Consider the following 22707-nt stretch of genomic DNA (forward strand, 5'->3'; position numbering starts at 1 on the left):
TGAACCAGTTGGTAAAGGCAAACTTTAATATATTGTCATCTGATATGGTTGGTAACGAAGTAAGCAATGAAATGCATTAATGGTAATAACAGAATTTAGCATGCAGAGTAATTAGTGATAAGAACTAAGTGAACACTTGGCGTTAAGATCAGCATAAACTATGGCAAGATCACAGACAATGCAATAATAAAGCTTAGTTTACAATACACAGGAAATATACTGCCAAAGTGCAGTGATGGTGACTTTGTGAGGCCTAGACCGACTGGATGTGCACTGTCCCTAGAAATTTATTGAATAAATGGGACTTGAGGGATGGTCCTTGATGATCATCTTTTGCAAGCTATCGTTGGGGCTATTTAAGATGTGGTATAGGTGCAGTGTTCTTGATGTCCTGCCTCCAGTAACTCAGTCTCTACTAGCAGCATTAACCATCGGTCTTCCCTGTGTTTTCTTGCTTTTAATGCTCACCTCGTCACATTGGCAGCTTAAAATGGCAGTAAACTTGTTACAATTTCTTTTTTTTCTTTTTTTTTCTTTTTTCTTTTTTTTAAATCTGCGCTTCCTGCAGCTTTATGCAATAATGTAACACCCTATTTATTATTGACACCAATATAACACCTGTCAAAGGATGCCTTCCAGCACTGCACTGTCAGTGTGGGGATGCTTCCATCTTCATCTGGTTTTCCTTCCGGGTTCACTCTGTTCTGCCTATGGAATGGTGGGGCCATGATGGCTTCACTCCTGCGCATGGAAATCATATCACCATGCCACAGAGCAAGTACCAGAAAGAATTCTGAGCTATGCTTTTGCGAGTCAATGTACATTAGGATATGCAGGAGGAATCGTCAGTCTTTTCTGCCATAAAAATACTGCCTATCCGATGTTTTTTATTTTTAAGTTTTTAATACAACTTTTTTTGAGCTTTGGTTACATGTCTCTTAATGTGAGGTTTTGGCAATGGGTTTCTCTTATAATTTCCATGACTGGTGCTGACAATTCAGTCCTATACTGTATAAAGGTAACATAGGAAACTAGGGTAAAAAATAAGTCCATCCCATAGTGCTTTTTAGAACTTTCTGTATTTATGACAATTTAGCCCAGTCTTCACAACTATTGCTCAATTCAGAATCTGGCAAGAATCAAGCTGTAAAATTCCTTTTTTGAGTCTTCCCTTTAAAAAAAATAAAAGTGCACTGATTGGCTCAGAGATTGACTGGTAAATGTTAGGTTGAAAAATGGTGTGCTCAGCAAGTGTTAAAAAGCTTCTCACATCTTAGTACTGCATTCTATTCCTTGGGCACTTTATTGCAGCCTTCAGTTCCCACAGTGAGAGTACTGAATACTGATTGACCAATGCTAAAGCTGCTTAAAGCTTGTTTAAATAATATAAAGAGTCTTCAGTGTGTTTTTAAATGTATGAGATCCAATTAATGCACGTTATTGATGAGCGATTGTGTGGAAAAGCTTTTTTGTATGTATAGTTTGTAATCCATATACAGAGTACACATGAAGACAGCTATATTTTTTCATTTATCTGTTGGATGTAATTTTTCCCCTTGGACAGGAGGAAGTAAGGGAAACTCTCCTAAACAAGAACACCAACCACAATAAAGTTCTGACACAAGTTCTTTACCTTCTAAATACTTTCATATAAAGATGTACTTTGGGTGCTTCTGCCAGCGTAGATGGTTTAATACCGTAACACATTTAAACAAATGTGTCAGTATTCATCACCTGGAAAGGGGGCTTGATTAAAACATGCAAGCTTGTACCTGCACCCGGCTACTGTGCAGTGTCCTGATTATGTGCTCTCTGAAGTGACTTTTTACCAAAGCTTCTAAATCTTGTGTTTTTTTCTCTTTGCAGATTTTTCAGCAAATGAACTTTAACAAGAGGCCAGGAAGAATCAGTGTAAAACCTATCAACTTTGCAGTCATCCTAAAATTGTCCAACACCAACTTACAGGAAAAAGTGTTTAGGGTAAAGATTTTGTTCTATTAACATGAAAATTCTTTTTACAATGTGCTATTTCATGGTGTGATTTAAAAAAAATATATATCTGTGGCATGATGAAAGAGAATTCTACCATGCAATACCTTGGGTCGCATTAGTCTTAGGCGGTAGAAGGCTCTAATTCCCATGTTTCTCTGGTCCTAGCCTAGTGAAATTTATGGCATTTAAGTAAGCATTTAAGTGATAAGTTTTATATTAATATTCTAAACAGTAAATATTTTTTTTAAAAAAGCCTTCACTGACCTCTGCAGCTGGGGCCACTGTGGAGGAATACATCATCAAAATTTACAGCAGAAGTACTGACATTCTTATAATGTAGAATTCCAGCCTAAACCGAAATACTCTTAAAAAAAATTTTCTCTATTCCTGCTGCCAATGCTGACTAACCTGTGTTAAAAAGATGTATATACCTAACTATTTTCAGGCTGCTTTGGTCCGTTCACCTTATCCAGCTCTCCTGTGTCAGCCAGTGGTGGCTGCAGGGGAGAGAGGGAGCGCCAACAACATATGGTACATGGACTATGGGTGAAAGGCTTTCCTAGCTAATGTTGAGCACGCTCTCCTCTTCCCTTGCAGCCACCACTGGCTGACACAGGTGATTATGTGACCGGAGGGGGCATTTTTTTTTATATTTGTAAGTTAGTCACCGTACGTGTTGAGGGGGGGGGCTTTTTAAGAATAGTTAGGTTGAAGCATGAATTTGGCTTTAACTTCTCTCAGCAGCATAGCTCACCCTTCTCCCCTCCAAGCAGTGACTCAGCAGCAGTTCAGCTCATGCTGATTCTTCCTCACAGCAGTGAAACAGCAGATTTTTAGACTTCTAATGTGAACACAGTAGGAGCGCTTCCAGATGTGCAAGTTAAACTAGATGAAGATACTTGTGCATCCGGGACCTGCCTTAAATTTTGCCTTAAGGGTATAGTAGTGCACGCTCTTTACTTTAAATAAAGGAAAGTGCAGCACTAACAACAATTGATATTAAAAGGTCTAAGTGAAAAAATGTCCATTAAATGATAAGTGCAAGGTAAGTGATCCATGTGAGCAAGTTATCACCACTTAGGAAAGGTGCCATGTATCGAAAATGGTAGGGTGACTCCAAACGTTCCCACTTCACACCCTAGGTGAGTAATAATTTCTGCTTACCAGAACCAGTTGACCACTATGCTACAAGTGGTCCCATCAAGCGCAAGGAAAATAAGGTGTCACTCAGGATACTCGGTAAACTCCAGAAGATCTCAGAGAAAAAAGAGCACTAGTATAGTGTAGTACCTAAGTCACTTTATTAGTAAAATCATAAATTGCACTTACGAAATCCATATAGAAAACTCGTCCATTGATAGAAAATACATTTCTCTTACGTCCTCCGACAGTCGCCGCCTCTTCATATTCGTCACAATGGGGTAATAGACTTTGCTCCGAAGGAGTAGCTAGGCAACAGAATATGTTAACATTAGAGCTTTTAACATATCCCACCCTCAAGGGGTGGTCCCCTCAGTCAATACCCTCCTACTTCCTGCAACCATATCTCAGTTTCAATGTCTAGCTTGTCACAATGCTACGGCGGTGGCCTACATCAACCACCAAGGGGGCACCAGGAGTGCCCGAGCGGCTCGGGAAGTGGCCGACATTCTGTCTTGGGCCGAGACTCATGTCCCGGCGATAACGGCAGTTCACATTCCGGGGGTGGAGAACTGGCAGGCGGACTATCTGAGTCGCCAGACCCTAGATCAGGGGGAATGGTCTCTCCACCCGGCTGTCTTCCAGATGTTGTGCGCGAAGTGGGGTCTTCCAGATGTGGACCTGTTCGCGTCTCGTCTCAACAACAAGGTGAGAAGGTTCGTGGCAAGGACGCGCGACCCGCGGGCAGACGCGTCGGACGCGTTAGTGGTCCCGTGGCATCAGTACAAGCTGATGTATGCGTTTCCACCGATTCAGTTGCTATCCAGGTTCCTTCGCAGGTTGCACTCGGAACGCAGCACGGTGATTCTTGTGGCACCGGACTGGCCTCGCCGGTCCTGGTACGCAGACCTCGTGAATCTGGCGGTAGACGCCCCGTGGCGTCTACCTCTTCGAGACGATTTCCTGTCTCAGGGGCCGATATACAATCCTGCTTTACAGTCGCTGGCTTTGACGGCCTGGCTGTTGAGACCGAGGTCCTGAAGGAGAGGGGTCTCTCCCCTGAGGTCATTCATACATTGGTCAACGCGAGGAAGTCTTCCTCGGGGAAGGTTTACTACCGAACCTGGAAGGCCTATTTTGCCTGGTGTGAGTCCAGGGGGTTTTCACCCCGCACGTACTCGGTTTCTCGAGTGTTGTCCTTCAGGCAGGTGTCGATCAGCGTTTGGCGCTGGCTACGATCAAGGGTCAGGTGTCTGCGCTGGCCGTTCTTTGTCAACGTCCCGTGGCTTCCAACTCTTTGGTTGGCACTTTTGTTCAGGGAGTGTGGCATCTGGTACCTCCTAGGAGGGATCCTCTGCCCCCTTGGGACTTGAATCTCGTTCTATCTGTGTTACAACGTGCTCCTTTTGAACAGATCAGGGAGATCTCGTTGTCCATGTTGTCCAAAAAGGTCGCCTTTTTGGTTGCGATCACTTCGGCTCGCAGAGTGTCGGAGCTGGCGGCTTTGTCCTGCAAGTCTCCGTATCTGGTTATTCACTTGGATAAGGTGGTCTTGAGACCTAATCCTTCTTTCCTTCCGAAGCGAGTTTCGGAATTTCATCTCAATGAGGATATTGTCTTGCCTTCGCTGTGTGCGAAGTCTAAACATCCGAAAGAGGTGAGGTTGCATTCTTTGGATGTTGTTCGGGCGATTAGGGTTTACCTTAAATCGACTGAGTCTTTTCGAAAGACGGATTCTCTGTTTGTTCTTCCAGAGGGTCCTCGGAAGGGCATGGCGGCGTCGGCCTCTACCATCGCCGAATGGATCAGGCAGACCATTGAACAGGCATATGTCTTGCAGGGGAAAGTTCCCCCTATGCCTGTGAAGGCGCACTCTACTAGATCTCGGAGTACGTCTTGGGCCTGTCGTCATGGGGCTTCTGTGGCCCAGGTGTGTAAGGCGGCGACCTGGTCGACCGTACACACTTTCCAAAATTCTACAAGGTAGATGTTCAGGCATCGGCGGATGCTTCCTTTGGCCGCAAGGTTCTTAGTGCGGCAGTTTCCTAGGGTCCCTTGTTGGGATCCCTGGCTGTTGGGATACGTTTTTTATCCCCTGGTTATTTGTTTTTCCTGGATTGTTGCTCCTGTTGAGCAAGGTTTTTTCCTGTTGCCCAGCTGGTTTCCTTCCTTTGGTAAGGTTCCTTTCTCTGATGTGGAGACGGCGTTGCCTTACGGCGCGGATGCGTTTCCCACCCCTCATGTTTGCACTGCTTTGGGACGTCCCCATTGTGACGAATATGAAGAGGCGGCGACTGTCGGAGGACGTAAGAGAAAATGGAATTTTTGTAAAATCTTACCTGTAAAATTCCTTTCTCTGAGTCCTCCGACAGTCGCCGCCCCCGGCCCTCTTTTGGGGTTTGGTTGTATACTCTACTGCTATTCCACTGAAACTGAGATATGGTTGCAGGAAGTAGGAGGGTATTGACTGAGGGGACCACCCCTTGAGGGTGGGATATGTTAAAAGCTTTAATGTTAACATATTCTGTTGCCTAGCTACTTCTTCGGAGCAAAGTCTAATACCCCATTGTGACGAATATGAAGAGGCGGCGACTGTCGGAGGACTCAGAGAGAGGAATTTTACAGATAAGATTTTACAAAAATTCCGTTATAAACAAGGTCTGCAGCATTCCTACGGGACTTCCCTCCGTGCTCGGGGGTAAAAAAAACGCAGCCAACCAATCGGAGTAATAACATGGGGACGTCTCTGTCGTAGACCCCCACCCTATGCATTTCATCATAAGCAGCGTTGGCTGGAAATAGGTCTAGACCTTGGATTTTGTAAGTGCAACTTAATGATTTATGGTTCTGAGGGAGACCTTATTTTCCTTGCGCTTGATGGGACCACTTATAGCATAGTGGTCAACTGGTTCTGGTAAGCAGAATTTATTACTCACCTTGGGCGTGAAGTGGGATGTTTGGAGTCACCCTACAATTTACGATACTTGGCACATTTCCTAAGTGGTGCTAACTCCTCTGCTCACGTGGATCACTTACCTGGGACTGTGATGCACTTATCAATTTATAGACTTTTTTATTTTTAACTAGACCTTTTAAGATCAATTGTTTTCAGCGGCGGAAATTTCCTTTTGGAGTATGTATCTTTGCTTGTGGCTCACTATATGCTCTAGCGCCGTGTTGTTTTTGTCTCACACTCTTTGCCTTTTCTCTCATCTTTATAAGGGAATGAAGGATTAGGATTGCAGTGAGTTTTTTTCCTACAAGATGAAAAATCTCCCTGTGAGATGATAAAACTCTGTAGACCCAAGGGCCCCTGCTAATCTGCCCTTATCAAACTACAATCTCAAGTGATATTCAAAATTGGTAACATTATTTATCATCTGCCCATTAATGGCTACAATAAACCATAGTGCTTTTGAGAATTGCTGAGAGCCAAATAAAACACAATCACTGTGCTGAAGATAACCAGGAAGCACAGCATGTGTAAATTTAGCTGCCTTAGTGTTTTCTAAATAAAAACTTTTCAAAGAACAGAATTTTCACCACCTACACTTGCTAAAATATTTATAGATTTTATCTAACAAATCTTTCCTTTGCATTTTTTTTTCTTTGTAGGATGGGCTAATTGACCAAATTTATGACTTGACAATGGAATATTTGCATACCCAGGCTTACTGCATCGGGTTTCCTGAGCTGGCTCTGCCCTATATAATCCAGGTATGTTGGCTAGTTATTACTGTTGAGCTACTCCAAAAAAGGCCATAGTATAATCCTCTTTTTTCCTTAGCTTAGTACTAGTTTTAGGAAACCTATATGGTGGAAAATGTGAGCTCTGATAGATTAGGTAATTAAATATTCTACGTAGGTTTGTCTCTAGAACATAATATCCCTGTATAGTTGCCATCATCCCTAATATGAAAGTATCACAATTGTTTTGGATCCTCGACCGAACAAAAGATGGGATTGTGTAGGCAAAAGTATATTTGTGAATAAAACATCATTTTATTGAGATAAATTTAATCCCCTTGTTCAGTCACATCCTCAGTCGCTTGCCCGCTTGGATGTCTACACACTAAACATTGGGAGTCACCATCTCATCATTAAGTAATGTTCAACTATGTGGCCTAGTTGCCGTATGTTAACCAGGTGCTAAACTTTGAAGAATGTTCGTTATACTTTTTTTGAAACCTCTTGGTATTTTAAACTTTAAATTTATCTCAATAAAATGTTTTATTCACAAATATACTTTTGCCTACACAATACCATCTTTTGTTCGGTTGAGGATCCAACACAATTGTGATATGAGGTAATTACATATATCTGTACAAAAGATAAAATGTACCTTTTAACCACTTACGGACAGCCCACCCTGTATTTACGTCGGTACTTTGACGTTAAATACCGGGGTTATGATAGCTACCATAACCCCAGGATTTTTTTAAACGGCGGGCGGTCTGCTTTACCATAAGGGTGGTCCCAGTGCCGGATCACCCTTCTGGGCATGCGGGATCGGTTGGTAGCGGGGAAAACCACTCTCCTCTCATGCAGTAAGTTGAGTGGGGGCAAGATGGCCCTCACTCGACTCTATGGCCTTGGAGGACCGGAGCAACGTCCATATGTCACTTCCTAGCAACGGATTTACATAAAAAGCCCATTTCTCTTACGTCCTCCGACAGTCACCGCCCACTCATACAGTCTTCACCAATGGGGTATTGACTTCATCTCCACAGTAGTAACTAGGCATGAGACTTGTTAAAAAACAAAGCATTTACATAGACACACCCATGGGGGCTGTCCCACTGGTCCAATACCCCCCTGCAATCAAAAGATGGGCTTCCCTGTGCTGGGGCTTCAGTCTCAGCCTTCTTCTTTTATTTTATGATTTTATTTACTGCAAATGTGTTTTTTTTCTTTGCACTACTAGCTGTTTATTTTGTCAGCGTTAGTTAGTCGGATCTTCAGATGAAGACGGCGTTTGCGGAGCTGGGAGTCGGACTGGGCGTCCTGGTTTCCTAGGACAGAGGGCCTGATGGAATTCCAGCCCGCCATCGAGCGTTTAGCGGGCTATGTGTTCGCCCTGGCCTCGCAAATGACCCATCCCTGTCCTCAGGGACGCAGCCTGCGAGGTGGCTACCTCGCCTGGACGTCTCATCCACGGTTCTCCGTGCACTGTTAGCGTCAAGCGTTTTTTGGCTGACGGCACCCCTGTCATCATGAAAAAAAAAAAAAAAACTTTTTTTTTTTTTTTATAGTATAGATGTGAGATCTGAGGTATTTGTGACCCCCAGATCTCACATTAAAGAGGTCCTGTCATGCTTATTTTATATTACGAGGGATGTTTACATTCCTTGTAATAGGAATAAAAGTGATAAAAAAAAAAAAAAACAGTTTAAAAATAAAAAATAGCTAAAATAGGAAAAAAAAGCTCCCTGTCCCCATTAGCTCGCGCGCAGAAGTGTACGCAAGTCGCGCCCACATATGTAAACGGTGTTTAAACCACTTGTGAGGTATTGCCGTGATCGTTAGAGTGAGCAATAATTTGAGCCCTAGACCTGCTCTGTAACTCTAAACTCTTAACCGGTAGAAATTTTTAAAATGTCGTCTATGGGGATTTATAAATACCAATGTTTTTCGCCATTCCACGATGGTGCGCAATTTTTAAGCATGACATGTTGGATATCGATTTACTCGGCGTAACATTATCTTTCACGTTACAGAAAAAATTGGGCTAACTTTTTGTTTTTTTATTTTTAATTCAAAAAAGGAATTTTTTCCAAAAAATTGCGTTTTGTAAGAGCGCTGCGCAAATTCAGTGAGATAAAAAAATATTGCAACCATCTCCATTTTATTCTCTAGGGTTTCTGCTAAAAAAAAAATATGTATATATGTGTATATATATATATATATATATATATATATATATATATGTGTGTGTATATATATATATATATATATATATATATATATATATATATATATATATAAAACTTTATATAATGTTTGGGTGTTCTAAGTAAATTTCTAGCAATTTCTAGACACTTTTAAACTACAAGTGTCAGAAAAAAGTCCCGGTCCAGAAGTGGTGGTCACACTGAGGATTTTTGAAGTGATGGAATGATTTTGTTTTTGGTTACAGATAAAAAAAATGTAGGAAAAGTCACTATATTATTAGAGGTCACTAATTTAGTTAGAGTCACAACATCTGCTTGCAGCCACATTTAGTTCATCTAGTGCAGACCTTGTTATTGCTTTCTGTTGCGTTCATTGAACCCAATAAATCCAATAAATGGGGTGCCTGGAATGTATATTGGGATTTAACTTTAAGCTTAACGGTGTTTTAAAAATTCATTAGATATTTTAATACATCCAATGACCCCAGGCTACTTTGCAAATATTCCTTTTACCCCTGGACTTTGTTTCCCTGTGAGAGTTGCCATCACCAGCCAATGGCAGTCTGAGGATTGCTCTGTTTAAATAGACTTGTATGTGTCTTCACTGGAGCACACAGACAGTGACTGAGAAAAAGGAAGGCATTTGCTCCCTATTGCTGTGTTTAATGTTTTTAGTGTCGTGCCATAAATTAATATTTCTTTTCATATTATTGACTTTTGAAAAAAGCAGCCCTGGCATGTTGTATGTTTTAGCTACAGGTAGAGAGCATTTGTTTCTAAACTAGAAATGAAAATGAGTAAACTAGCAAGGATCTATCTAGACATGCTTCTGCTGTCTTGAAATATATGGTGTGAGGGGATGGGTAGTGAAACATACAAAGGGATTTAGTGTTTCTAGTAGTTTGTGATCTGCATTTATTATAAGTACGTTGTAGCAAAAATGATATGAAGTCAAGCAGGTATCTGAAGCAGATGTTGTTCTTGCTTGTTGATTGTAGTTACAGTAAAGACACACGCAAGCTGAATGTAAATGGTGTCTTAGGCCTATAACCACAGGTGTTGGAGCACAGGGCAATAATAGGTTAAAAATGAAAGTACACCTATATATATCCCTTATAATGAACACAAAGCTGTGTCAATGTATGGATCTTGGACCTGTTCACTTCTATTCTTTTTCATTCAGATGTGCCCATGTATTGAATCATTCAAGCAGCATTACGAAGACCTGCTTCACCTGCTCTATGTGCAAGTAGTAGCAGATTGGGCTGTGGCACTGCCTCAGTTTTTATATACACAAAGCCTTCTCTATCGTTCATTGACTGACACAGTCTCTGTTCTTCTTAACAGTGGGGTTTTACTGCCCCCTACAGGAGTAGGACACTAGGCAGAAAAAAAGTTCTGGCTACGCCTATGGGCAGTCCCAGGAGGTATTATGCCCTCTGTCTGCTATAGGATGTCCGTTTTTTCTGCCTAGTCAGGAGTAATGACCTAGTTCCTTGCAGGGGATCTCTGGTCCTGGCAAAAAGTTTTTTTTCTAGTTCGTTTTTTTTATGAGGATTTTTTCCTGTGAGATCTGCAGTCAACTAAGCCGGACTGGGCGATGGGCTGGATATATAGATCCAGTGGTCACTCCAGCCGACCAGCGCGTGCGCGCAGACCCCAGCTCCATGCAAGGTCGACCTCGACATAGTCCCACCGGAGGGGACTGGCCCTGCGAGTTAAACGTCTCGCCATGTCGCATACGACCGGGTCTAGGCCCACGTTGTAGCGTTCCTATTGACCAACAGCCCCCCCACTTCGGTGGAAAGGGGTTCTGTCAGGAGATGGTGCCTGCCTGTTCCAGGTATATTGAGTAATTGTTCCCCCCTCCCCCTGGTGGGTTTTGGGGTACACGTGGGCCCCTCCTTAGGATGGTCGGACCCCGGTGCTCACCTCTGTCCTTTCACACATCCCTGCTTTACGTTTCCCTCCTCCCCTCACTTTCTGGGACTATGGGGGTGCTTAAAGCTACCCCTGGGGTTGGGGCCAGGCGTCATGCCGACGGGGGGAGGGAGGCGCCGACGGTAACCGGATGATTGATTGTGCGGGGGGGGGGGGGGGGACTCGCCTGTCACTACCAGGGCCTCCCATCCCATTGATCCCGTCCAGGAGGGGGCCCCCCAGAAGCTCTGCAGGCCGCGCAGGGCCGCCATTTTATTGTAGCCCGTGTGCTAATAAGATCGGCAGCCATATTTGTGTAGCCCGGTGGCCATTTTGCGGTGGATTCCCATTGAAAATCAATAGTGGCCATGTTTTTGGAGTCCCTAGAGGCGTTTTTTTTGGCGGTGAAGCTCCTCCTCATACCCGAGTGGTGACACTCAGGTTTCCTTCTGGTCGCAGATCGCTGCAGACACATGCTGTATAGACATCCTGGGCCCTCCTGGTGCATCTCTAGTGCGGTTGGGGAGTCTGGGGGGGGTCTCGGTCTCTCTCTTTCCTGGGGGTCTTCAGTGCCTTATGCCTAACCTCTTGGGGATGCTATAGCACGGTGAGATGTTTCTAAACAGTGTGTTTTTTAAATTTTTTTCTGCGGTGTTCCCCTGGTGCGACATGGACTTTGTGGAATACGTTTCCCCACCTGACCCCCTCTCAGAGACTGCAGGGCCCTCTGGATGCCAGCCATCCATAGATCCACTGTTGGCGGTCCTGAAATCCTTTGTGTCCCTGGTGGTAGTGGCCTTTAAGAGGCGAAGTGCCAAAAAACACCCCCGCCTACCCCTGCCTCAACTGATGTGTCAGATTCTGAATCTGATTCAGCCACCGCAGACGGGGTTCTCCCTGCCGGGTCTAATACCTCGCGCCCTGTCTCCTCTGATAGTGAGGAGGACACCTCTGCTTCTGCAACCGCACAAGAAAATGCGCTGGTGGACGCACTGGTTGTATCAGTGCGTGAGACCCTAAAAATGGAGGACGCAGCTGCGACTGAGGCGCAGGTTACGTTTGACACTCACAAGCCATCCAGAGAGGCAAATATTTTTCCCCTTTCCCGCGTATTTTGACGGCATGGTCAAAAGAGAGTGGGACCGCCCAAAGCGTCCCCCTGGGGTGCCTAAGCGGATTGGTAGATGCTACCCCTTTTGAGGAGTCCCTTATTAAAAGTGGACTGTGCCACCTATGGTGGACCCTCGGATCTCCAGACTGAATAAAGCTACCATGATTCCAGTGGAGGATTCCCCGTCTTTTACGGATCCGGCGGATACAAAGGCGGAGTCTGTGGCCCGTGTTTACTATTGCTCTTGTGTCACAAACCTTGACTAAATGGGCTACGTTACTACGCCTAGACCTGGAGGGGGAACAACCCCCCGTCTTTGCAGAGCTGGCAGACCAGTTGGTTCGGGGGCTGCAATTTCTTTGCGATGCCTCGCTGGATGCGGCTCCACTATTGGCCCAACTGTCAGTTTCGGCAGAGGTCCTCCGGCGTATACTTTTTCTAAAATGCTGGCCTGCGGATCAGACCTCAAAGAAGGCCTTGTCTGATCTACCATTTCAAGGTGATCACCTGTTTGGGGCTACCCTTGATGACATTATCAAAGGTCTTACAGGGGGTAAGGGTACCTTTCTCCCACAAGTTTTTTCGTCCCTCAGGTCAATTGAAAAGGGATGAAAGTCCTTCAAGGCCCCCTCTGGTGGCTCTAAGTGACCCTGGTCTGGCAAACCAAAATCGGTTTTCTCCAGACCTGCGGATAAGACCCCTTTGGCCTGAAGGTGTGCTCTCACCCATATCTGGGGTGGAGGGATGTTATTGCTGGTTCCGGTGGTTATCCCGGGGACAAGAAAAGGGTGTTCACGAGTCATACAGTCTGGTTACAAGTAGGGCGGCACGATATTGGGGAAAAAAGTATATTGCGATATTTTGTTTTTAACGATATATCGCAATATTTCTCCCAGACAGTCTCCGGAGGAGGGATCAGTTAGCATAGCTCAGCTTTCTGCCAGGGGATCCACCACACTCGTAGAACTTCTCCCGCCCGAGCCTTTTTTCGGAGCCAGAGTGTAGAGGAAGCGGGCTGTCGGTAGCAGCCTTTGTCCCGCGGTGCTCCTCCGCCATGCTCCGGACATCTCTCCCCCCTCTCCTGCTGCAAACACTGTAGCCTCTCCGCCGCCATGCAATCCGCCCCGTACTCCAGCCCTCCCTCTTAGTCAACAGCCGATCATTACTCCGCCCTGCTCTGCCCATTGTCTCTCCATTGAAAAATATTACAGCCTGATCCCGCCCCCGATGCAGCCAGGAGAGACAATGGGCGGAGCATGGCGGAGTAATGGTCGGCTGGATACTAGAGGCAGAGCTGGGAGGGAAGTGTGGGACGGATGCAATCACTGTGAGTCGTCCTCCTCCCCCCCGAGTCCCGACTTCTCCCCGCCCTGCCTAATGCCTGAATATCGTGGCTTCGGCGATATGAATATCGCCCGTGCCTGCAGAACGATAGTCGATATCACATCGACTATCGTTCAGCCCTAGTTACAAGATCGAGTTTCGATCTGTCCCTCCGGTAAGGTTCTCCACTTCCAATGTGCGACTGTCCCCGGATGGCTTACAGGCTCTCTTTAGGGGAGTACAGGCCCTGTTTTAAGGAGTAATGGTTCGTCCTCTGAACATTTTCTGGGCTTTTACTCATACCTGTTTACAGTCCCCAGGAAGGAAGGCAAGGTGCGTCCAGTTCTGGACCTAAAGGCACTGAATTGCTTCGGTTGAGTTAAAAAATTCAAGATGGAATCCATTTGCACGGTGGTGGCTTCCCTACATCAGGGGGATTTCCTGGCCTCCATAGACATCAAAGATGCTTACCTTCACATCCCAATATGTGCAGGACATCAACGGTTTCTGCATTTTGCCGTGAGAGTGGATCACTATCAGTTTGTGGCATTACCCTTTGGTCTCCCCTCTGTTCCTCGGGTCTTCACAAAGGTCTTGGCTCCGGTCCTGGCGTTGTTATGCCAGCGGGGGGTATCCGTCCTGGGTTACCTGAACGATCTGCTTCTCCGTGCAGAGTCTCCCACGCCACTGGTAACAAACTTGGAGATCACCATGAGAACTCTGGGGGAATTCAGATGGGTTCTGAACCTTCAGAAGTCATCCCTGGTCCCTTCCATGAGACTGGAATACCTGGGACTGACTTTGGATTCGTCCTCAGCCAGGGAGGTTCTTCCTCCGGACAAACTCCAAAAACTACAGACTGCGATTCAGCTATGCTGTCCAGCAAATGGTCATCCCTTCGGACTTGTATGAGAGTTCTGGGGCTGATGGTGCTGTCCTTCAAAGCGGTCCCTTTCGCTCAATTCCACAAGATAATCCTCCAGAAGGAAATTCTTCTCAAATGGAACAAAGATCCAAATTCTCTGGACACCCAGATCCAGCTGAGTCAGGTGACCAGGGGGGGGGGGGGGTCCCTGATATGATGGCTTCGGTCCCCGACCCTCAAACTAGGAAAATCCTTCCTCCCCCTATATTGGACAGTGATCACCACGGATGCCAGTCTGTCCGGGTGGGGAGGTGTTCTCGGCAAGCTTTCTGCTCAAGGGGTCTGGTCCCTGGAAGACTCCAGGTTACCGATCAATGTCCTGGAGCTGAGAGCGATCAGACTTCATTGGACAAAGTACCTTCAAGGCTGTCCAGTGCGTATTCAATCGAACAATGCCACGGCCGTGTCTTGTGTCAATCACCAAGGAGGCACCAGAAGCGTCCTTGCGGCTTTGGAGGTGGCAGGCATCCTTCGATGGGCGGAACGGTTTGTCCCAGCTCTTTCCGCTGTTCACATTCCAGGAGTGGAAAATTGGCGGGCGTAATACCTCAGTCGACACACTTTGGATCAAGGGGAATGGTCTCTCCACTCTGAGGTGTTCCAGCAGTTGTGCCATCATTGGGGCACTCCAGAAGTAGATCTATTGGCGTCTTGGATCAGTAGGAAACTGCAGAGGTTTGTGGCCCGCTCCCGGGACCCTCTGGCGGATGCCACAAATGTGCTGGTGGCTCCGTGGGGTCAGTATCAGCTGATGTATGCCTTTCCTCCTCTCAAGTTGGATTGCAGGAAAAAACTTACCAGGAAAGGTTAAAGGACCTTAACATGTATAGCTTGGAAGAAAGAAGAGACAGAGGGGATATGATAGAAACTTTTAAATACATAAAGGGAATCAACTCGGTAAAGGAGGAGAGCATATTTAAAAGAAGAAAAACTACCACAAGAGGACACAGTTTTAAATTAGAGGGGCAAAGGTTTAAAAGTAATATGAGGAAGTATTACTTTACTGAGAGAGTAGTGGATGCATGGAATAACCTTCCTGCAGAAGTGGTAGCTGCAAATACAGTGAAGGAGTTTAAGCATGCATGGGATAGGCATAAGGCTATCCTTCATATAAGATAGGGCCAGGGACTATTCATAGGATTCAGATATATTGGGCAGACTAGATGGGCCAAATGGTTCTTATCTGCCGACACTTTCTATGTTTCTATGTTTCTAAGTTGCTTCCAGGGATTCTGGTCATGCTTGTGGCTTCCGGACTGGCCTCGCCGAGCTCGGTACGCCGACCTGGTCAGGTTAGTCGCAGACGTTCCTTGGAGACTTCCTTTCAGGGAGGATCTACTGTCTCAAGGGCCAATCTTGCATCCTGCTTTAGTCGCTGGCTTTGACGGATGAAGGACAGGGGATTGTCTGCTGCAGTGATTCCCACTCTGCTTAAAGCGAAAAAAGACTTTTAGAAAGATCTGTCATTGTACGTGGAAGTTGAATATTGCATGGTGTGAGTCTCTTGGGGTTCCACCTCACTCTTACTCGGTGGCTCGGATCTTAGCCTTTCTTTAACAGGGAGTTGATCACAAATTGGCCTTGAGTACTATCAAGGGTCAGGTTTCGCCATTTTTTTTACCAAAGGCCACAAGCCACCCATTCTCTGGTGCTTAACTTTATCCAGGGGGGTGCGACACTTGACACCTCCGGTGCGACCTCCATTGCCACCTTGGGATCTTAATTTGGTGCTGTTGGTTCTCCAGAAACCTCCCTTTGAAAATATTTGGGAGATTCCCCTGCTTATCTTATCCCAGAAGGTGGCCTTCTTGGTGGCTATTATTCTTTGTGCCTGGAAAATTGAAAACGACCATGGCGTCCAAAAAGCGTTTTTTGTGCAAAAGCGCTTTAGACGAATTGGAAAACAGCGACCGCTAAACGGAGTTGCTTGAAGAACTGAGCGATAGCGATTCGTGCGAAAATTCGTCATCAGCTACGGAAATTGACAGCAACAATTCTGATGTCTTTCTGGCACGTAGCTCCATTGGAAATTCTGAAGAATCATTTGATATACTTCCCAAATTTTTTTTTTTTTAGTTTTGGTTTAGAATGAGTAGTTTGAAAATAATGAAGAATTTGGTGAAACTACTCATTCTGCACCAAAACTAATAAAAAAATTAGGAAGTGTATCAAATGATTCTAGATAAATTCCAACAGAGCTATGTGCCAGAAAGAGACATCAGAATTGTCGCTGTCATCACTTTCCGTACCTGATGAATTTTCCCATGAATCGCCATCGCTCAGTTCTTCAAGTAACTCCGTTTCGCTGTCGCTGTTTTCCATTTTTGAAATTGACAATGGTTCCACCCTCTGCGTCCCGGCGCTTGCAGGGAAGGAAACCGGAAGACAGGTGTCGGCATCGGCAGAGCACACAGCTGGAGGATGGCTGGAGGACAGCGGGGGATCGCAGGGGAAGGAGAGTTTTATTGTCGGGTAGTCCCGAGTGTGGCTCGGGGTTACTGCTTTTGGTACTCTATATTAACCCCGTGCCACACTCGAATACAGCTAGGGAGGTTATTATCATTTATGATTTCATGTTTCAAACTTTATAATACCCAGGATGTCTGCTAGACTCTTGTTTGGACATATTTAAGTGGGTTATTCCTAAGAATTACAGGCCTAAAATATAAAACAACAAACAGTGCCTTGCGAAAGTATTCGGCCCCCTTGAACTTTGCGACCATTTGCCACATTTCAGGCTTCAAACATAAAGATATAAAACTGTAATTTTTTGTGAAGAATCAACAAGTGGGACACAATCATGAAGTGGAACGAAATTTATTGGATATTTCAAACTTTGTTAACAAATAAAAAACTGGAAAATTCGGCGTGCAAAATTTTTCAGCCCCTTTACTTTCAGTGCAGCAAAATCTCTCCAGAAGTTCAGTGAGGATCTCTGAATGATCCAATATTGACCGAAATGACTAATGATGATAAATAGAATCCACCTGTGTGTAATCAAGTCTCCGTATAAATGCACCTGCCCTGTGATAGTCTCAGAGGTCCGTTTAAAGCGCAGAGAGCATCATGAAGAACAAGGAACACACCAGGCAGGTCCGAGGATACTGTTGTGGAGAAGTTTAAAGCCGGATTTGGATACAAAAAGATTTCCCAAGCTTTAAACATCCCAAGGAGCACTGTGCAAGCGATAATATTGAAATGGAAGGAGTATCAGACCACTGCAAATCTAGGAAGACCTGGCCGCCCCTCTAAACTTTCAGTTCATACTAGGAGAAGACTGATCAGAGATGCAGCCAAGAGGCCCATGATCACTCTGGATGAACAGCAGAGATCTACAGCTGAGGTGGGAGACTCTGTCCATAGGACAACAATCAGTCGTATACTGCACAAATCTGGCCTTTTTGGAAGAGTGGCAAGAAAGCCATTTCTTAAAGATATCCATAAAAAGTGTTGTTTAAAGTTTGCCACAAGCCACCTGGGAGACACACCAAACATGTGGAAGAAGGTGCTCTGGTCAGATGAAACCAAAATCAAACTTTTTGGCAACTTTCATGGTTTGGGCCTGCTTTTCTTCAGCAGGGACAGGGAAGATGGTTAAAATGGATGGGAAGATGGATGGAGCCAAATACAGGACCATTCTGGAAGAAAACCTGATGGAGTCTGCAAAAGACCTGAGACTGGGACGGAGATTTGTCTTCCAACAAGACAATGATCCAAAACATAAAGCAAAATCTACAATGGAATGGTTCACAAATAAACATATCCAGGTGTTAGAATGGCCAAATCAAAGTCCAGACCTGAATCCAATCGAGAATCTGTGGAAAGAACAGAAAACTGCTGTTCACAAACGCTCTCCATCCAACCTCACTGAGCACGAGCTGTTTTGCAAGGAGGAATGGGCAAAAATTTCAGTCTCTCGATGTGCAAAACTGATAGAGACATACCCCAAGCGACTTACAGCTGTAATCGCAGCAAAAGGTGGCGCTACAAAGTATTAACTTAAGGGGGCTGAATAATTTTGCACGCCCAATTTTTCAGATTTTTATTTGTTAAAAAAGTTTGAAATATCCAATTCATTTCGTTCCACTTCATGATTGTGTCCCACTTGTTGATTCTTCACAAAAAAATTACAGTTCTATATCTTTGTTTGAAGCCTGAAATGTGGCAAAAGGTCGAAAAGTTCAAGGGGGCCGAATACTTTTTCAATGCACTGTATTTCCATGCAAAACAATGTACCGCTTTTAACCACTTGCCGACCGCCGCACGACTATCTACGTCGGTGGTCAGCCCCTCACAGGCAAAGTGACGTAGGGCTACGTCACTAGCTTGTGAGGGTCTAGGGAGCTCCCGCGTGGTCACGGACCCCCCCCCCCCCCCCCGCGCGTGTAACCGGCGGACCCGATGTCCGCCGGCCACTCTGCGATCGGCGGGGGAGAGGGAGAAAGTCAGGCAGCTTGTGTAAACAAGCTGCCTGTCATTCTCCCCTCTGTATGAGAGATGATCATATGGATCTACTATGTAGATCCGTTGATCACTCTGCATACAGCTGAAGCCACAGCCAATCACAGTTAGAATCACGCCCCTAGGGACACACACAGCCCCTCCCTCTCAAATAAAGTTAACCCCTTCACTACCAGTGTATTTTTACAGTAACAGTGCATATGTATAGCACTGATTACTGTAGAAATGTCACTGGTAACCCCAAAAGTGTAAAAAATGTCAGTCAAGGGTCCGATCTGTCCGCCGCAATGTCGCAGTACCGCATAAAAAATCGCAGATCGCCGCCATTACGCGTTAAAAAAAAAAACAACAAAAATGACAAAAATCTTTCCCTTAGTTAGTAAACGCAATAACTTTTGCGCAAACCAATCAAAATACGCTTTTTGCGATTTTTTTTTTTACCAAACATAGGTAGCATAAAACAAATTTGCCGAAAATGTTAAAAAATTTTGATTTTTACATTTTTTTTGGGGGGAATTTCATATAAAAAAAAGGGAAAAATATTGCTATTTTTGCAAAATTTACGCTCTTTTTTTGTTTATAGCACGTGATCAAAAAATCGCACAGGTGATCAAATACCGCCAAAAGAAAGCTCTCTTTGTGGGAAAAAAAGGACGCCGTTTAGGTACAGCGTCGCACGACTGCGCAATTGTCCGTTAAAGTCACGCAGTGCCGAAGCGCAAAATACCCCCTGGTCGTTTAGCAGCCAAATCCTCCGGGGCTTAAGTGGTTAACACAAAACTTCTGACATAATCAGACCGACAGAGAGGTTAAGGGTGTTGGTCTCCCTTGAGGGTGTTTAACCACTTACCGACCGCCCGCCGTCAATTTACGTCGGTCCTTTGACGCTAAATACTAAAAGCTATCTGCTGCCATAACCCCGGTATTTTTTTCAGCGGCGGGCGTTTGGCTTTCAGATAAGGGTGGCCCCAGCGGCGGATTCGCCGCGGGATCCCCCTCACGGTGCGGCGGAAGAGGTGCCCCCTCCCGCCGCATCCCGATCCTTTTTCCCCGCTTACCAGACCCGCCGGCAGCAGGGAAAACGATCTGGTCCTGGATCCTCTTAGACAGGAAGTCAAGTGAGAGCAAGATGGCCCTCACTCGACTCTATGGTCTTGGAGGACCGAAGCGACGTCAAACGTCGTTGCTTAGCAAAAGGCTTAAAGAGCCTTTTGCTAAGGTTTACATTCCTTGTAAGAGGAATAAATATGATCATTTTTTTTTTTTTTTTTAAACTGTGTAAAATAATAAAATAGGAAAAAAAAAAAATTAAAGCGCCCTGTTAGCTCGCGCGCAAAAGCGAATGCATACGAAAGCCCCGCCCACATATGTAAACGGTGTTCAAACCAAATGTAAGGTATTGCCGCGATCGTTAGAGCGAGAGCAACAATTTGAGCCCTAGACCTCCTCTGTAACTCTAAGCTGGTAACCTGTAGAAATGTTTAAAATGTCGCCTATGGGATTTTTAAGCACTAAAGTTTGTTGCCATTTCGCGAGCGTGCGCAATTTTGAAGCATGACATGTTTGGTATATATTTACTCAGCATAACATTATGTTTCACATTATGTGAAAAATTGGGCTAACTTTACTGTTTTCTTGTTTTTTAATTTAAAAAGGGGATTTTTTTTAAATAAAATTGGATTTGGAAGACCGCTGCGTGAATACAGTGTGATAAAAAATATTGCAACGATCTCCATTTTATTCTCTAGGGTCTCTGCTGAAAAAAAAAAAATATATTAAATGTTTGGGGGTTCTAAGTAGTTTTCTAGCAAAAAAAAAAACGATTTTAACTTGTAAACACCAAATGTCAAAAATAGGCCTGGTCTTAAAGTGGTTAATGTGTTTTCAGGTGGGTCTCATCTTGTTCTGATGAGCTTTGTTGCCTGGTTGGCTATGGTTCAGCCTTGGGAAATTTTTTTCTGCTGTTCCCACCCCTCATGTTTTATGGCATTGCTTTGGGACGTTCGTACTGTTAAGAACAACAAAGAGTGCGTCCGTCAATGAACGATAGAGAAAATTGGATTTTTGTCTTACTGTAAAATCCTTTTCTCTGAACTTCATTGATTGACACAGTACCCGCTCTTCTATTTTGAGTTGGGTTGGTATTCCCTCTGACACTGCTTTGTTACAAAACTGACATCCTATAGCAGAGAGAGGGAGTATACCCCCGGGGACTACCCATAGGCGTAGCCAGAACTTTTTTTTCTGCCTAATGTCCTACTCCTTTAGGGGGCTCTGTAACCCTACTGTTAAGAAGAACAGACTGCGTCCGTCAATGAACTTAAGAGAAAAGGATTTTACTGTAAGAAAAAAATCACATTTTTTCTTGTCATTTTGGCATGATTGTTTAAAAAATACAAATAACAAAACTATGATAGAGCAAATTAAAACCGTTTCACCTGGTGATCTTGCCAGTAACCCACCTCCTGTGTTAGTGAGACACAATTCTGGAGAAACCAGAAGAGGCGGCACAGCAGATAGTAGCATTGTCAGTCTTGGGTGGGGATAGTGTTAAAAGTATTAGCAGATTTAGAACCACTAACAAATTGAAGCCGAACTCCAGCTCACACTTTATATTCAGCTACAGCAGCAGTTATTTTCTTTTTGAGATAAAGGTTTTGCATGAGTAAATAAAAGCTGATCATTTTAATCACCCCTGCCGGTGTTAAGTGGTTTGTCTTATCCATGTAAACTGATACATTCTGCTGGAGCGTTTGTGCTGTAAAAAACATTTACAGGCTGGATTACCAGAATAGAATAGAAGAAAGGCAGCATAAAAAAGGAAACTAATACAGCCATCACATCTTTGAATTGGAAAGCTGCATTATAATGTTTTCTTTTGGGTTTAATACGGCTTTAAGTCACTTAAATCCATTATAGGCCGGCTTTGTGTGGCAGCAGATGATAGACTTTGAATAGTTTGTAAAGCGGATGTGGTTATATAATGACTATATTTAGTTACATGAGTGATCTTATTGCCTCTGGTCAGAGGCTTGAACATATAACTTACAAATGTTATGTGATCTTTGCATATGGTTTAACATTTTAAATCTTGGATTAACTGCATGACTGAAATAAACATGATGTATATGTAAACCCCAAATTATATCATTACAATTCTATGCATTAGAGTGCACACTTTTATTTGGGCTGGCAGTGCACCTTAACGCACAAAAAATAGACATGGCCAGGCTTGTGGATGGTAGCTGATTTAACTGAACTAAAGGAGGCAAAGGCTCCCCTGCATGATGAATTCCCTTTCTCAGCCCTGTCTCCTGTGTTGTGAATATTTTAAGAAAAACTGCTACCAGAATGTGCACCAGGTTGAAGATAGCATGGAGTCCGCTTTATATTAGCAGTACTATTTGTCCACTGTACAAATTACCAAATGAAAGAGTAATGGTTTCATACTTTAAACTTTAAAAGCCTTAGGACGCCTTAACATCCTGTTCCTCCCCTGTACCTGAAAAGCTATCTTTCTGAATTCATTCACAAAATGTCCAGAGGAGGACAGAAACCACAAAATAAGTTACTGCAATACAGTATATACATGTTAAATCTTGGTGTTGTCTCCTGTAACCCTACTGTCTTAAGCACTTGCCACTGAATGGATTACACAGCTCTGGCACACAAGATACATTTGTTCTAGTTTTTATTGCAGTCAACAAGTTTACATCTATATAAACAATTTTTTAAGCACATCATTTAATGTGGAAGAGGAGGAGTTGAGTAAAATTTTTAACGCAACACAAAGATCTGGAACCAGAGCTAATAAATAACATATTTCTCTTACGTCCTCCGACAGTCTCCGCCTCTTCATATTCGTCACAATGGGGTAATTGACCTTTGCTCCGTAGGAGTAGCTAGGCAACAGAATGTCAATATTAAAGCTTTTAGCATATCCC

General features: G+C 44.3%; 1 protein-coding gene across 1 annotated transcript in view; it reads left to right on the forward strand.

The window, feature by feature from the left end:
* The window catches only part of NOC2L (NOC2 like nucleolar associated transcriptional repressor), a 262749-nt gene that overhangs the window by 132225 nt on the left and 107817 nt on the right, over positions 1-22707 (forward strand). Inside the window, exons 13-14 of the mRNA XM_082274336.1 lie at positions 1867-1980; positions 6748-6849. Of these exons, the coding sequence (XP_082130462.1) occupies positions 1867-1980; positions 6748-6849 (216 nt within the window). The remainder of the gene's footprint in view (positions 1-1866; positions 1981-6747; positions 6850-22707) is intronic.

Source organism: Pelophylax lessonae, assembly GCF_965119305.1.
Source record: "Pelophylax lessonae genome assembly, chromosome: 12".
Classification (NCBI taxonomy): Eukaryota; Metazoa; Chordata; class Amphibia; order Anura; family Ranidae; genus Pelophylax; species Pelophylax lessonae.